Source organism: Melozone crissalis, unplaced genomic scaffold (genome assembly GCF_028551555.1).
Source record: "Melozone crissalis strain CALT ecotype California unplaced genomic scaffold, PUWL_Pcris_2 ptg000036l_1, whole genome shotgun sequence".
Classification (NCBI taxonomy): domain Eukaryota; kingdom Metazoa; phylum Chordata; class Aves; order Passeriformes; family Passerellidae; genus Melozone; species Melozone crissalis.
The window spans coordinates 18,168,253-18,186,013 of record NW_026535814.1 but is presented as its reverse complement, the minus strand read 5'-3'; the positions used below and the strand labels follow the sequence as shown (position 1 = coordinate 18,186,013).

At 37.0% G+C, this 17,761-nt stretch overlaps 1 protein-coding gene across 1 annotated transcript in view; it reads right to left on the bottom strand.

Annotated features, from left to right (window-relative positions):
• PIK3C3 (phosphatidylinositol 3-kinase catalytic subunit type 3) overlaps nucleotides 1–17,761 on the bottom strand; it is a 66,545-nt gene that overhangs the window by 2,366 nt on the left and 46,418 nt on the right. The window contains exons 23-24 of the mRNA XM_054283386.1: nucleotides 14,710–14,800; nucleotides 2,215–2,340 (exon numbers count right to left, since the gene is read on the bottom strand). Coding sequence (XP_054139361.1) covers nucleotides 2,215–2,340; nucleotides 14,710–14,800 — 217 coding nt within the window. The remainder of the gene's footprint in view (nucleotides 1–2,214; nucleotides 2,341–14,709; nucleotides 14,801–17,761) is intronic.

Genomic DNA, 17,761 nt, shown 5'->3' with positions numbered 1-17,761 from the left:
CAGTATCTTTGCAGGAGAAAGTCTGCAAGCCTAAATTTTTTAGAGTGCGAATAAAGACAGTAACTAGAACTCCAAAACTAGCATCACATGGAGTCATGAGATGCCTGTAGCACTTGCAAATCAAGACATTTGTTTTTCATTCTAGGCACCAGATGCCCGAAGCAGAAAGGAAAGCTAAAAGCACACAGGTTGCACACTCTGCAGCAGAGCACAAAGATTGCACAGAGCCTCTGGAAAATACCTCTGTGATGAAATTCAGCATGGGCCAGCTGAAGGGGTAAAAACCACAAAATGAGATAACTGTATCAGGCCTACATTAGTGGCTGTCACATCTGCTTGTTTGGTGTCCAAAGTGTAATACACCAGTGGGCTTGCACATTAACCCCCAAAAATATGAATGGCAGATGCAATCAGTGTCTGCTGGAATGTGTATCAGCTTTTGGCATGGAACATCATTCCTGGGAGGCAGAATCACAGAATGGTTTGGTTGGAAGGGATCTTAAAGACCAACTAATCCTAGACCCTATTCCATAGGCAGGGAGACCCTCCACTAGACCAGGTTGCTCAGAGCCCCATCCCACAGAAACCTGGAATAACATTATTGGGTACTTTTAAATATTCTGAACATATCTGTTCTGTGATTTTAAAAACAGGGAAGAAAAATCAAGCAAAACAAGCCTGAATGGAAAAGGAAAAGGTCACCTGAATCCAACCTGTAATACACTTTCACAAATGCAGTAACAATTATCTGGGAGAGTGTGGCAGTCACCTCAGGCCAATGAAGTAAAAAGGCATGTCTTAAAAAAAAAGTGACTGTCAGTATGTAATGAAAAGAAAGGTCTACACACATACTGGACAAACTTAAACCTTCAACCTTGAATATTTCTAATAGCTTTTACTTTTTTTATTTGAACCCTAAGGCAGATGCCAGGCATTTTTCACGTTGTCTTATGAAATTCCCATTCTCCATCCAAAGTTCAAAGTAATCCATAGTGAATGACGACAAATTTTGCATCATTTCCATATAATTACACTTCCTTCTTTTACATCTCATAAAACATCACCTTAATTAAATATATACATAAATGGAAATTACATTATTTCTTCTCATCCTGCTCTACAGTGCAATTCTTCAAAATAAAAACTAAGTTTGAAGAAAAGAACAGATGCTTTTTAGCAAAATAGATAGCCATAAGAATAGTTCTCCACAGTTCATACCAGAATTTGACTGGCCTTTTGAAGAAAAAATCAATTAAAAATCAGGATAATGACTGGTTTTTCAGAGCAGTTTAATTTTTTCTCCTAATTCCATTTCTTGTCATGGTCTAATACTTAAGGAAAATAGTGTAATGTCTCAGATCCACAATAAACACAAACTAAATGTCAGACAGTTTTAAGGAAAAAAAAAAGAATTGGAAATTCAAAGCTGAAATGCTTTTGTAAACACAGTTTTATTTAACACGGGAATCAAGTATTTTATTGTCTTAGTGTGTATGGTAATAATACAGCACAGAATAAAAGATGTTGGGGTAAACACATCATTCTTCATAGAGGGTATATTGTAAAAACAAAAATAACAGAGCCAATAATCTGTTGTCACCCAGATCATCACCAAGAAGGGTCCTGTAAGGTCTTCCTGGACCCTTTCTGTTCCAGTCTGAACAATCCCAGCTCTCTCAGACTGTCTCCCTAGAAGAGGTGCTCCAGCCCTCTGATAACATTTGAAGTGCTCTGGACCTTCTCCAGCAGGTCCCTGTGGTTCCTGTGCTGGGAGCCCAGGGCTGGATGCAGTGCTCCAGGTGGGTCTCAGCAGAGCAGAGCAGAGGGGCAGAATCCCCTCCCTGCCCTGCTGCCCACGGGGCTCTGGGTGCAGCCCAGGACACGTTTGGCTCTCTGGGCTGGGAGTGCCATGGCTGGGCCATGTGCAGCCTCTCACCCACAGCACCCCCAAGCCCTTCTGGGCACGGCTGCTCTGGGGCTGCTCATGCCCAGCCTGGATGGGCATCAGAAGTTGGTCCCAGACACCAGACCTTGCATGATTGCTATGGTGCTTCAAAATGTTTTATAGGACCTCTACAAGCTTGTTCTCCAGTCCTTACAACTAAAAGTTTCCTCTTGTAATAAAATGAACTAAAACATCTCACAGTGATGAATCTACCACTCACAACCTCTCAGCTACCACAGAGCCCAGCAACAGAGAAGAAAACACCTCACCTGTGCAAACTTGTGTATCTGCTCCACGACAGCTGCAAAGAGGGCATGGACACTCTCATCAATTAGACTCTGCATGTAATGGACAGCTTCTTCATCAGACAGGTCCAGACGAAACTTGTCCTGCACCTGGAATGGGAGCAGAAATGGCTAAAGTTAGTTCAGTGGTTAAAAACATGCATTATTCTATCAATGTACACAGAAGCAGACACAGTCATTTTGGCAGTTTAGTGAAGAATCTCTCTCTTACTTCTAAGCTACAGATTCTTGGAAATGTACAGTGTTATTTAAAACAGCTATTTAAAGTCCTCTAATAAAAAATAGTATTTAAATAAGCTAGAAACAATCCCCTAATTCAAACCAGTAATTTCAAAGCTCAAGGTCAAAAAGTCAAGAGAAGCACTTAGAAATACAAGTTTAAGCAGGATTGAAATCCTATGAGAAAAAGATATTCAATATTCTGTAGAGAATGAAATGCTGCTTGAGAAAAAGCACAGAACTTCACCTATTAAATACAAATTTGGAAGAGTCTGGATGATCCCAATAATTTTAGAAAGGATGTAACACTTGTTACTCTAAACCTACTTTCAGGTTAATGTTTGTCTTAAAAAAAACTCTAAGTAGAGTTAAGTAAAAAATAGGCAGTTAAGAATACAGAATGGGAGGAAAGTCAGCAAATCAACTGTGCCAAAACTGACCTTTGTATGTAAGTGAGAATTTCTTTAACTGTATCCACAGGCCAAGAACACTTGCTTGGAGACACTGCTACCCCTTACATGGTTTTTTCTTTTGACAATAACATTGTACCAGTAACACATTCTGTTTAGTACTTGCGACTTGCACATGAGTTAAAATCTGAATTTCCAATTTCTGTCAGAAAGAATTCCAATTTCTGTCTTGGCAATGCCAAGAACATCTGTGAAGAGGTAGTAGATGCCTTTCAGTGACTTCCAACTAATTCAAAGAAAATAGTTCAGAACTGATCCAAATTCCCCTAACATACTGGAGCCCAGCCCTAACTCCACTGAGCCTGGTTTTATCCTCTTCCTCCTTGAAATCTCTTCTGATGAGCCTAGATCCTACCACTGCCTAAGCAACACTATGGCCATCATTTAAAGTACTAGTTACCTTGCAAAGTAGTGCTGGTAACAGAATTTAAATTGCCCAGCAAATTCACATTAGTTGTGGAAGATTTATTGCTGCCATGTAGTCATATGCTTTATTATCATAAAGATAAATCTCAAACAATTCAAGCTCTTGTGGAGCTTGAGTATTTCAGCCTCCTGCATAATGAACTAGGTAAAATGGTATCAAACAATCTCTTTTACCCTATCTTTATGCCAAGTCAGAATGTTTCACATCCTAGGTAAGTTGTTTCAATGATTAATTGTCCTGTTTAACAACTGTGACCTATTTGCTATCTGAATTTGTCCAATTTCCATCTCAAACAGTTGAGCTCATTAAAACTTTTTATATTAAAGAGCTGTCAATCAGAAATCTCTCATGTAGGCAAATAGCAAATTTGTTTTGATATTTGATTTGTTTCTTAACCTTCTCATGGCTGTGACTGTAAGACAGAGTTAAGTCTTTCCTAAACATTTTCCCTGAATTCACTTTTTTTAGCTGTTGACAAAAATGTGAGCCAAATTATTTCAACAATTTTCACAATAAGGTTGGATTTGTGAGGTGATACCCCCTTCATGTCCTAATTTGTATGCTTTCCATGCACCAAGAACACCACGTACTCATCAACAGCCCTCTTTATGACAGCAAAAATGCTCCAAGATTTCAGTTGAGTGTTAACTGATTTCAGTTTAGCATATAACTCTGTGTTCCTTTCAAAGGTAATATATTCCAAAATAGTGCCCTTCAGCACTGTAATAAAAAGCCTAAGCTAGCCAGCACAGTATGGAAAAATTATAGAATTGTAGAATCCTTTTAGGTTGGAAAAGAGTTCTACAAACATAAAGTTTCTTCATTCAAAATAACCATTATAACTCTGTTGCTGATATGTTTGAAGTAAGTATAAAGTAGTTTTTTCTCAACTTCCTCTCAAAAAAATGTTTGATCAATATGAAAGAATGGATTAAGCCAAAAAAGTTCAAACTTTCAATTAAACATGTTACCAGTGAGAGATTCAGCAGATTATTCTAAGAAGTTCTTGTTATGAAGAACTTTCATCTTCATAGCAAACAAGAGAAGGAAGTTTATTAACTCCTACATCAGAAGTTTTAGATAGTGAATGACGCACACAGTAGAATCCAACGGAATTTAATGGACTACTCACATGCTTGCAATTATGCAAAAGCTTAAATGCATCCCCAAATTACAGCAGAGATTTCTTTCACATCTAGTTTAGTGCTCACAAAAAAGGTAAAGTTAATGAGAATTCATCAAAATCACTAGCTCCACTTTCAAAAAAAAAAACAAAAACAAAAAACCACCGTAACATTCTTTTCCACAAGTTTAGTAATCGAATACTTTGGCAATCTTCTAATTTGCTCACAGAAGACCTTCTCGGAATTTTTGCAGTTAGTTATATTTAAGATGCAGTTTCATTCCACAGAATGAATGACTAATTAAACCCACCTCCCACAAAACACACTGGGCACACTGATATATGTGCAAAGAAATTCACCCATGGTTAGATCTCGCAATCAGTTTGCAATTAACAGAAGGATCAAATGATGCCCAGTGTTGAGTCTTTGCCTTAAAGTTTTTCAGCCCTGCATTAAAACTGATTGTTGAAACCTAGATGAGAAGAAATAAGGCAAAATTACAATTTACCATTTGAGCTGCAACAGTAGCAACAAGATTAATACACACTGACTTATAGCTACTGTAGGAAAGCAATACTAATTCTTATCTGAAATCTCTCGAGCTCCAATGTGGGATGAGTTCTAAAAGCTGACAGTTTCTCACAGATGAGGTCAACAGGAAGAGATTTTTGCATGGTGTTAAAAACAGAGCTGAATTCGGGGGGGGGGGGGGAAATTCTGATGAGATATACAATTATCTCATTTTATGCACTTATGAATGATGACCATCATGAAGGCATCAAAGACGACCCACCTGAAGACTCAGAGCTCTCACTTTGATACTTAAATCAAGTGCATTGTTATAGTTCAGGATTGGTAAAACAGAGAAAAAAGAAGCTTGATGAATCTAATTGAACTTTTGCTTTGATTCCAGAAAATGAAACATTAAACTCCATTTGATATACAAATACTCTTTTGAAATATTAAATCTCAAGAGGACAACTTGAATGTTCCAAGGATGAAAAGGCTGAATAAGTAAGAATAGTCTACCAAGATACTGACTTTCAACTTGAAACTAAATTAAAGTTGTCCACTTCCTATCCCCCTGAACAGAGGATAGTTTAGTATTAAAATCTACAACAAGAGGATTGAAGTTTGTAAGGAAATTCTGTCAGTTACCCTGATACTATGCCTGTTTTTCAAATGACAAAAATTAAAAGGGGAAAAGAATACCAAGGACAGTTCAGAAGAAAATATGGGGGAATGAGGGTGTGGGCACAAGCATTTAAGTGTAATTTACTTGTGGCTTAACTGTTGATAATGAGAAAAGAAGGGGATCATCACTTACAGCAGCATCACACCAGAGAACTTCGCAAGATAGCAAGTTAGAGAAGGGGAAAAAACCTTTTACAGGAACAAAAAAAAAAGAAAAACTACTTCACATCATGATTATCCCAAAAATCTAACACACAGAGGAAGAGCACAACAGCTATCAGAATAACAGTCAATGTTAACTGATTGTAAACTCAGACTCCGTTCTTTTCCTTGAATTGTCTTCAAGGAGAACTAAAATGAGTACTATTTAGAAAATGGCATCAAAGATGTCCTATGAAGCTAATTTCACAGAAAACTTAAAAAACTCACAGTAAGCCTCACAGAGCTGTGTAATGTAGAAAAAAAAAGGATGACAAAAAGAAGAGATTAAATACTCAAGAAAACACTAATCATCTTATTAAGAACGGTAGTAAAAGACCTGAGAAAATGGGCAGGCCTGGGTTTTCATTCAGTTGAATGAATCTCCAAGTTTAACCTTCTGCCTTTGGCTATTTTGTGTTTGGAAGTGTGAAGGGCTCAGGATTGAGAAACTGTAAGAAAACACAGGTGGGAGAGTACTACTGTGGGTAAGTGCACTTCCCTGCAGAGTTCCAAGACTCACTTGCACTTTCACCTTTTGTTCTCGAAGCACAAGACTGCCCTCTCCCTTCCACCAAAGAGCAGATTTGTGTGGACTTGTTGTGTCCTCAAATCAGACTTACTGTACAATACAGACCACAGTTACCATATTAAACTCAGGGATTTTTCACTAGCAAGCATTTTCTCACTTGTAAAACATTACCAGAAATGGATGAGGTACTTAGCACTCAGGGTTAAGACAAACTGGAAATTCTGTGGAAACTTTTATAATCTTCAGGGCAGCTCCCAAATCCATATTTCATGGATACTAATAGCTCTCTTTTTCAGAATTACTGGTGGTAGTAATGTATTTTAAGGTGACATATAAGATGTACATATGAGAACCCTTTGTTAATCCTGTTTAGTTTTCAGACAAATTATAAATCAGGCATTCTGAAGACTAGTGGGTGCTTTAGTATTTGTTCTTCCAGCAACATTAGGCAACACTGCTTATGTTTCATACAATTTTATCACACTAGCATGGGATTGCGCATTGCAACTTCAGTTGCTTTAAAGAGAAACTTCAGTGTCCTTTTTCAATGCCTCACAATATATACTGGATGTAAGCACTACTAAAATGAGACAGAGAACAGTTAACAGGAAAAAAAAAAAAAAAAAAAAAGGAAAAAATGTATTTTTAAAAAAAATATTTTTACTGTTTTGCCTTATAATTATTACAGTAGTTAGCATCCAATATTCATGTGGCAGAAATTGGCACTAAGTGCTTGGCTTAATCCTTATCACATTTCATCTTTTTCAGTAAATACTTTGCTCCTATTCCTGTTGCTTACAGTCCAAACAATGCACACCACAAACTATTCAGATGTTTTATTTGCATGAAAAACTTCATTTGAGAGACTATTCTGACAACAGTCTTTGTTTCCATGGGTTCAATTTGAACAAAATGTGTTTTCTAAATAAGCCCATGTAGGCTTCTCTAATTTTTTTTTTTTTTAATAGAAGACAAGAAAGTTGTTAGTGAATATCTCTAAACTGAACTTCTGTGAGAACTGGGGTTTCAGCCACTATGGTACTCAAAGATGATACTGTTCCAGCTCAGAATTTCATCATACTGGCCAAAAACTTACAATCAACTAGAGACTGATATAAAGCAACAAGAGCACAAAGGTATTCTCACACTTGGTTCATGTTTTGGTGTTTACTCCAACTTCTGTATTTTTTCAATATTTTGAAATTAATTAATATGCATGAAAAATCAACAGCCTAGAAACAAAAAACCTGGGTGTGCAGCTGCAGTGTCATCACCCAAATGGACAGAGAGAGGAATGTCTGCCGAAGCAAAATCAGCTCAGTGGCAATGTGACACTTTTACAAAGCATAAACCTCCCTGGAGCAGTAAGAAAATACTGCTGAAACAAAGAGCCTCTTATCAAGCAGAAGCGACTTTACTTCTCCTGTAAATTTCCTACTGGCATTAATAAACCTCTAGGAAGATTTCCTAGTACCACCTTTTAACAAATACTGCTGGTTTTGATATCCATTGCCTAAAAAGGCTTATCAAGCTCCAGCTTAGAAAGTCCTTTCCATTTCACTAACTTGGGAACTAACTCTCAATTATCCTTTGGCTGACTGGGGAGCACAGGGGAGGGGAAAAGCAGTGTAAGTTTCACTACAAGCCAGATGGAAAAAACTGAACAATTAGCTCAGGTTTAGAAACAAGGTAGCTCAGAAACTATCTGTACCTCCAGTCACATCTCTGCTTCAGCTTTTATACCTGTAGAATAAAAATAATTTACTTTGACATATTTAATGTTAAAGAAAAAAAAAATATCTGCTCTCTTTTTTTGGTAGTTTCCAAAAAAATTAGACTGACCATTTTCTTATCAAGGGGGGTGAGCCCCCATCAGTGTAGGGTGCTCTCAGTACTACAGCCCACAGACAAACAACTTTCCTCTCTTATGATTTTATCCTTTTTTGTGTCTATCCAAAGGCAGTACCAAAATGAATGGGCGCTCTTTCACAAACAGCAGTTAAGCTCCTGCTTACGGGAACCAGGTATTTCTGCTTTCTGTGCTCACAATAACCTCGCCTATAACACAGCATCTTTGCAGCACCTTCTTTAATCAATGGACATCTGAAACAGAGCTCAGTCAATTAGACACTGTCCTTTAATGCCTGCTGAGTCCTTTGTCTGCCAATGAATCATTGGTCCCTGATGATTTCTCATTTAAAGGTCAAATCTGTTATGAAGGACAGATAGAAACCATCTGGCTTTCCAGTAGAAAAATAAAAAGCTTTTTTTTGTTAGGAGGTGACAATGCTGAATCCATTAGCTGCATCTGAAGAGTGATGGTGTACCTCTTCCTTACACAAAACTGGCTACATAATTGACTCCAGATTTTAGTCATTACTACTTAGAATTTATAGCACTGGCTAATTTTACAGTGCCCAACAATTAGCAATTAGCACTGCAGCTGTGCTGGAAATGGAAAAGCAAGGAGCAATGGCAGGGAAAAAAGTGAGTGTAGCGATATCTTCATTGTATTATTAGTTATGCATTGACAAGTCAATATAATGATTTCAGCCCAGTGTTTTTCCTGAAATCTAAGAAATGGAAAAGCGTATGTGAAGAGTGGAAAATTTAAAGGCAATTATCTCAGAGGCCAAAGAAAGGGAGACACAAACTGAAGAGAACACTCTGCTACTTTTCAATTTAATTCCATTTCGTGACATTTTTGAGCCAGGTTTTCAGAAAAGCCTAAATCAGAGATTGGCATGAGGAGATGGTGTCATGAACCATGAGATGAAGCACACTATACTGACAGCTTTCATTATAAATAGTATGAAGAAGACAAAAGAAGATGAAAGGATCAAACAGACAACTAATTTTAAGCTTTGTAGTTACTTTTTTTTGGTCAAAACGGACAAGCTTTTTACCATAAAACTAAACACCAAGAATCTGAAAAGGGTTTCTCCAGGTTTGAGGGTGGAGACAAATTTCGTGCAGTTGGTAATCCCTGTTTTCCAGGTTTTCCTATGGGGAAAGTAGTGATCAATACCGGAGTGAGGGAAGTGAATCAGTACCACAAGCTGTTCTTCCAACTGGGAAGCCCTAAACTATTTTTCTATAAATGCCTGGTAAACTCACTGAGTGATACTGTGTATACCCACTGCAAGCAGACAGCTGGTTCATAAACCAGTTTTCCATATGATCTTCAAGAACAGTTGTGAAACTTCAAACAGAGCTTTGTTTGTTTTCAGGTCAATGCTGACTCAGTTATTTTCAGTCCAATGTGAACTGTGAGAATGCATGATTAAGGTCAGCACTGATTTAATGTCTGAAAAAAAATGCTATGCAAAGCAAGTCAGAACGTTGCCAAATTCCGATGTGCTCTAAATCTATATATTCAGGTGAAGCCATAAGGAGTTTCTGTTTCTTTTCATGCTAGCAGGAAAAAAATTATCCTCATTGCCATCTTTCTCTGTTAAGTACATGAGTAGTCTGCTCTCTTTTGTACAAGAAGATTGTTAAAGCTCCTTCAGGGAGGACAGGAACAGAGCACCCAGATGTGCTTACACCATCCTGCGCCAATAAACCATGTAAATTAGGTGCAGTCTATACTTATTTTACAGAATGTTGTATATGACAAAAGCTACTGTTCCAATTTTGCCTTCCTCCTGTGTTTCTCCCAAGACATTTTGTAACTTTTGGACAGAAACAATGCTTGGACAATATACCTTCTGTTAGATTTTAAGCTTGATTATACAATTGCATTGTGTCAGTGAGCTTCCTGGGATGTCCCACAGTTATTAGATGGTAGAGGATAATTTGGGAAAAAAAACCCCAAAACAGTCTGCCTTTGTTCCTCAGATTAGTAGTTACAGTTTTTAGGAATATTTTCCACACTCAGATTTTTCTAGAAAGTCTCATTCAACATATCAGTATGAAATTCTTAAAAGAAAAAGCAATCACAACTCAAATCATCCAAGGCCTCACAGAAGAGGACATGTTTCACTGAAGTTTCCTTATGATCTTACTTGGTTTCCTTCTATGACTAAAAGTAAGAAACTCCTTCCAACATCTCTTAACTATGCTCACTAATGAGCATCCCATTATCAAGCACCAATACACTACAAGAAAAGGGGAACACAAAAATTATTTCTGAATGCAGTTTTTACACCCTTCTGTAACCAGCAGGCAGACACGTCCTGCAAAGCACCCTCCTGCCTACTGGTGGGACAGGATATCCCTCTGTGACAGACAAAGACAAAGATTAGACTGGGAGTTCAGCTACCATCTAACATGGCAATGCTTTCACTTTGAGGAAGCAAAATTGTGGCCGTTAAAGAAAAGTCTTTCTTTAGCAATAACCTTTAGAATGATTCATGCCTACTCCATAACAGCAGTATAGCTACACCTACTGAAAAGTTCCAGTATCAAAGATCTTTATGCCAAACAAATTGTTTGACAAAATAATTGCAGTGTAGTATTCCAACAGGCATTATAAAATATACAATATATATACTACTTCAGTAAGCATTCCTCTGTGTTACAAAAAAGGAAGTTACTCTCCTTGCAGTTTAATCATCAAACTAGTATTCAGACTAATCCAAACTGAAATACAGGTAAGCTGCCTTGTTGCCTGTAAGCCCAGAGCCTGACTGGCTCCAGGCCCCTAAAGCAAAAGAAGGGCTCTACAGGAAAGTGAGCACAAGTGCTGCGAGGAAATGCTGGCTATGAACTTCACCTCTACTCTTCAACAGGGCACCTTCTTAAAAACAGAAACATTTGTAAATCTCCAACTTTGTCTTCTGTGAAAGTGATACCCTGGTTGAAATGGCTATTGACTTGTCTCACACATCAAAGGTAATTTAATTTTGCAGGTCAGTCCAAAATGGATCTTTACCTAATTTGAGTCTGTTGAAATATATATAGATTTTTTGTTAAAGCTTTAAGGAAAAAAATAAAAATCAATGGAGATGCTGAAAGCATTTATTCAATTTTTCTACAACAAGGTACAGTATTACCTTGTTAAATGACTGAATCAACTTGCCACTCACCCCAAGAGAAGCAAGGCACATTGTTCCTTTTTCTATTAGTTCTATCAAAGCTTATACCTGATTTCAGGTGGGCTAATGGGTATTTAACACTCCAAACAAGTTTTCTAGCACATTATTAAAAAAAAAGCCAAACAACAATGACCTATTTACTGTTATACAACAGGTTAGGATGATTCTGATCCTAGTCTATTTAAAGCTATTTTCTGGTTTATCTTTTTAAAATAGAAAAATGAAAAATTGAGAACCAAAGAAAAAAATTACTTTCACAGGAGCTTTGAACATTGTCATAGGCATCCAGCAGATCATTAATAACAAACAACTGCTTAATGGGAGGCTCCTCTGCTTACCCACTCTTTAGGGATCCTGGGACGTTGTATTATTTTTGCACAAATTTAAGGAGTGCATTTAAAGGATAACTTTGAACCAAAAAGACCAAACTGTCAACAGGATTCAGAAACAGCTGAGCTGTCAGAAAAACCCAAAAGTTGATATAAGATAACAAAACTTGACAGAGCTGAAAAATTTAGCTATCTTCCTGACAATACCTTACTGTGCGTGTTTTGTTTTTTTTTTTTTTTTTTTTAAGGAACCAGCACACTCTAAAATAACTTAAAAGAACCCAGGGAAGTAGAATCTTTCCTTCTCAAAGTGATTTGCATTCCTTATCAGAAACATTTGCCTTACTGCTTCAGTTCTGTCTGCTTTCACATTTTAAAGCCTCTGTGAATGGACAGCCTGCAATCTCCCATGAGGGTAAAAGTCACAGTTCACTGAGCTGCACCACTGTCAGAGCGCAGGATACTAACAACTAATTGCTGCATTTAATCTAACAGTGATCTGTCACGTAACAACTAAGCTCGTGTTCTTTTCATGCAATGAAAGCACTGCTATTTCTACTTTGTAATGGAATTTAGAAGCAACCACATGGATCTAATTCAGAGCTCAGGTAGTCAGAGTGTGCGCTGGTAATGCCACAAAGCCAAAGTTGTGGCTTTGATCCCACACGGACCATTCACTTAACAGCAGGACTTCATAATCCCTGTGGGTCCTTTCCAACCCAGAATACTTTGTGATTCTGAACTTCCTTTTAGATTTTGCTGCCTTGCATGATCTACAGATGTATGCAATACTGTTATGCTTCACATAATCTTGATTTTTAATTATTGTACATAAGTGAACTGTAACATACTTCTCAGCTGTACAACAGACCTTCTGGCTTTCAATTCTGTACCTTGATTTGTTAAGTCAATAAAATTATATTGGGAATTTACAGTGAGTAGAAGAGTTTTAGAAGAGTCTGAAATACTAACTATTGCTATATTAAAATCATTCTTTACAAGTATTTCACAGAACTCAACATTATATTATCATTAATTATACCCTGAAAGCATATACCCTTGGACAGCATTTCTAGAGAATTTTCCGCCAAAAATGCAACACCAAGATGCTATTAAGAAACAAGGATATTGCATGTTGATAAGAAGCAAGCATAAGAAGACTCTTAGTAAAAAATATCAGAGCTCACAAGAACTGATTCAAGGCAAGGATGAACAACATTGTCACACAAGCAGTGTCCTAGTGGAAGTAGCCCATGGCAGGGGGATGGAATAAGATCATCTTTAAAATCTCTTCCAGCCCAAGCCATTCTGGGATTCTGTGATCAAAGGACAGGGAACTCTACACCAGTAATAAGTAAGATTAAAATGCGTCATAAGTCTCAAACTTACTGGTGCAAACATCAAAGAAACCAGCACTTCTGAAGTTCAGTGAAATCACTGGTTTGAGCTCCTGATGACCGTTTCAGTCAAGCACAAACTTACCCCAAATTAGCCCCATTCTACCTTCAAATTTTACTAGATTTATGGTGCATTTATCAGTAGACTTTGCAATCTAAATGATCTTCCCCCTCCTTACTATATCACTCATGTTTCCAAAGGGTAGACAGAGGCAAATACATCTTCTTTATAAAGATTAAATTCTTAAGACAGAACTAGCATTCTGTTGGGAAGGTCTCTTCCTTGCAAAGAAGGTGTCTGTACAAAAGTGTAGTTACTTCCAGAACTTGGAAGGTATTGAACCATTTCAGTTGCTTACTTTAGGCTTTTATCTCCCAAGTTCTATGTAAGTAACCTACCCAATCTGTAAGGCATTTAGGGACAGAGGTGAGGTTCAAGTATTGATAAGCAGAAATAATTTGCTGTCATTTTCTCAGGAAAACAGTTGAGTGGAGGGAACACTGTCACCTTTACCACAAAACACTTTTGGCTAGCTCAGCTTCGTGGATATGAAACTGAACAGCTGCAAGAACTCTTTGTATTGATTTGAAACCAAAAAACTCTAAATAGAAATGCCTGGATCCTTGAAGAGAAAAGGCAAAACCTGTGCAAGTCACAATTTAGTTTTCTTTAAGGAAATTATATTAGAACATGAAATATTTATTTGAAGATTCTGAATCTCAGCTAAAATAACTTCTTGAAAACAGTGAAGAACAGCCTATCTGAGAGACAATCCACAGCTTGAATAAAAATTACAGTGAACTAATTTCCATTGGACACACAGGCTCCACAAAGTCTTTTGGAGAATTAAAACAGATAGCCCTTCACTATATATCAGATTATAAAAAACGCAGCTGTTTGTCTAAAATGTAAGTGTAATGAAATCCAGATGGAGATGTATCCTGTATTTTTCATGTCAACTATTGCTCCAACACCAAATGGAGAAGAATGACTTGAGCAGGTATAAAGGACAAAGTTAGAATTACAGGACAAAAGTCTGCCTTCCCAAGAAACAAAAATTTCTCATTCATGAAGATATACCCGCCTACTGGTCTTAGACCTGCAGTATACTGGTTTTTTAACTAGAAGAAGACTGTTTTCATAAAACCATCCATGTCTTAAAGGTTTCTAAACTAGCTGGGACAATCTTTCATGATACAGTCAGTGTTGACTGCTTCACTTCTAAGTTTGATAAGGTGGAAACAATACTCTTTTTAGCTAAAGTTCCCACTGGAACAGTGCTGGAGCCGAGTGTGCAGCATTACAGGGATGATGAAAAAGCATTTTGTATTCACAGGCACATGTGCTAAGTGTTCTCCAAGTACACTCTCCTATCTTTAACTTCAGTGAAGAAAGGAATTGCTAAAAGCATATAAAACAGGAGCAAGTATTTTCAGGGGAGACACAAATAAGTCATCATCACAAGTAACTAAAAATTTTGTAATGAGATGTCCTGGGTCACTGAAAGACAATGAAAGCTGCACAATTACCTTTTTTACAGTCTTGTCAGGTTCAAGAGCAATATCTGGAATGTTGGCATCCACCATGAGGGAAAATAAATTCAAGATCAAGTTGGAATACCTAAGCAGAAGAGCAAATTCGGTAAAACATCTTGTAAACTGTACAAAAGACATTTTGTAAACAATTTAAGAACTCATCATCATCTTACAAAGAACTGTTAAGGCTTCAGAGATCCATTTTTAGTACGAATTGAAAGTATTTATGTTAAAGAACACGAGATACTGACATACACTATCAAAGCTTAAACTTCAAAATCTCTTAAACTGCCAAAATTGAATAAAATGCTCTGATTTTGTTAGTTTTCTAAAATCATCAGAACATTTACTCAGAGACACATGAAATATAAACTATGATTTTATGTATTTTAAGTTATAATGCCCTTTTCTACCTCTTTTAGGATAAACATATGCTAGAATACTGATGCAAAGGTTATTTTTTATTATTAAGTGATACAGCAGCATGATATTTATTCAAACAGGTGAAGTCTTCATAAGTACAAAAAATTATTTTTCCAATCATTGCAAGGGCTTTTGACATAATGAGTTAAATATTTAACCAGATCCAAGTCTTCAGCTCCTCAATTAAGCTCCAGTAATAGTGGTAGCACAGTACACTTAGGAAGTAAAAATACATATGTCATGTATAACCATTAAAAGACAAATCAGAGAACAGTTTTTAGCTTTAAAATAGTTTTGGAAACACTCATGAGTATTTTTTTTAAAGAACATCATTTTGCCCTTGCAGAAAATTAGCTGTCAGTTTCTTTTTTAGAGGATAACTTTCAAGCTGTTCAGCAAAAACTGGAACTCCCCTTCCTCTGCAAAAAGATCTAATTCCCTTTAAGATACAAAATATGTTACTGACTTCACCATTTGAAATATTGCTTTGCTAAGAGAACCATGAGCTTCACAGTTGAGAGCAAACGAATTCTTAGCAGCAAAACTTGTTAATTAGGAAGCTGCTGAATATATATTAGCTGACAACTGCAAGAAGTGCAAAGTATCTCAGCTAAACAAAACGTCTGCTTCACAGCTGTATTTTACAAAGTAAATACTGCTCAAAAAAGACATCTCTCTAGAAAAAACTTAGTTCCAACAAAACCACTTGACACTTTATTATTATCTGGAACTAACACTACCTAACACATTCCAATATAAGTTTTAAAACATTTTAAGAAAAGCACTAAAATCAACTGTTTGGCTAGAAATCCTCAGTGTCTTATTTCTTTCAGAAGTTTTACTTCACTTCCCCAAGGGCAGGGAGCTGGAGTCAGGAAAATGACTTTTATGGCAAATTAAAAGAAAAGAAGGAAAGTTAACTCGACCATTTTGTTTCAGGTCTGGCTAAGAAATATGGCAGTCAGGTTGCTCTGCTCCTAGGAACAGATACCACAGATTTTAATCAATTTTTCTTCCACTTGCCTGAAACTAGATTTCCTTTAACACATACTTAAATGTTACAGGCACATGCTCTGAAGTCTCCTCCTAGATTACTGGTACCTTCTGTCAGTAGTTTTCCCTTCAAACTGACAGAGAATCCACAGTCTCAGAGTCCCTTTTGCTCTTCAACCACATAGAAGATAACAGCTTAAAAGCACTACAGGTTATTGGAGCTATTTATGTGATGGAGGCTTGTAAAAAAAGATTTTAAAGGTCTAGGGATCATTGTTAGATGCCAGTTAAGAGACAGTTCTGTTCCATACAATGAAGTCTTGCGATTCTTGAGGAGTAAAATCACCCAAAGATACTCATTTGGGGGGAAAAAAACATCAAGAAAAGGTAATCTGCAGGGGGACTGTGGAGTGGAAAAAACACTAAAAATTAAGGAATAATTGCTCACTATAATATTTGCAGATCTGTCCTCTGTCCCTCACCCCAACATTTCGATAACTCAGTAATCAACTGCAAACCTTCTTACAGGCAACATCTTTGTAATCCATGAGGATTACAGCAGGGGAACTGACAGCCCAAACTCATCTGAGAGGAGAGATTTTGCTGAATCACCTGAGTTAGGAGCCTGACTTGTAAAAAAACAAACACTGTTATCAAGCAAGGTATATCACTCATGTTTGACATCTACATTACAAAGGCCCCTGGAATGGCTGACATCCATCCACAGCCAGAACAAAATCTGAGCCAGGTTTTCCTGGTCTTAAGGAGGTTTAAGGAAGTACCTAAACTAAAATCTAAATCCTTCTCACATTACTCTTTGCTTTCTTCAAACTCAGTACAAATTAACTTATAAAATCAATGAGGATTCAGCTGCACTGAAGGTTGACTAACTTCTATTTTGAACATGAAGTACTGTTAAAGAAATTCAACATGAAAATTCTACTTCTACATAGAAAAGGTCTCATATATCAAGAAACAAATCCACATCAGACAAAAGGTCAAATTCTCATTACTATGTTTTCTGACAGCAGTAACTTTTGTTTTCAATTAGTTAATATCTCAAACATCTGCTTGATCCTAAGCATTCCTTTATTTATTTTTTTCAATATTTACCAGACCCTTTGCATATAGATGTTCTAAACCAATCAAATATTTAGGGTGTTGGCTTTGCAATACTCTACCAAATATGAAGCTAGAGACACCCACTATAAAGACAAGGACAGGAAGGTATACAGTTATCTGCAGTCCCAAACCAAGGCCCTGCTGATCTTAGTCAATAAATCAAAATTCCTAAGTTTAAAATGCTTTAAGGATGCTGCCTTTCTTTCAGTGGAACATGGGACCCCCCATGACAAAATTATCTTCTCAAGAGCATGAATATTCCCTAATCATGGTCATGTCAAAGTTAGCTGTAATAAATTATGGCATTTATTCTTCCCAAAATATTTCCTTGCAGTCCAAACTCAGTGAATATGGACCTGATCCTACCCAGGTTCACTTCTGTTCTTCTCTCTTCACCATCGAATCCCAGCTTTTAGAACACTATCCAGACACTGCACTACAATCTTTCCAAAGGAGCAGCACTTCCCAAGGGCCATCACAGCTTTCCTTTTATTGCACAGTGTTTCCA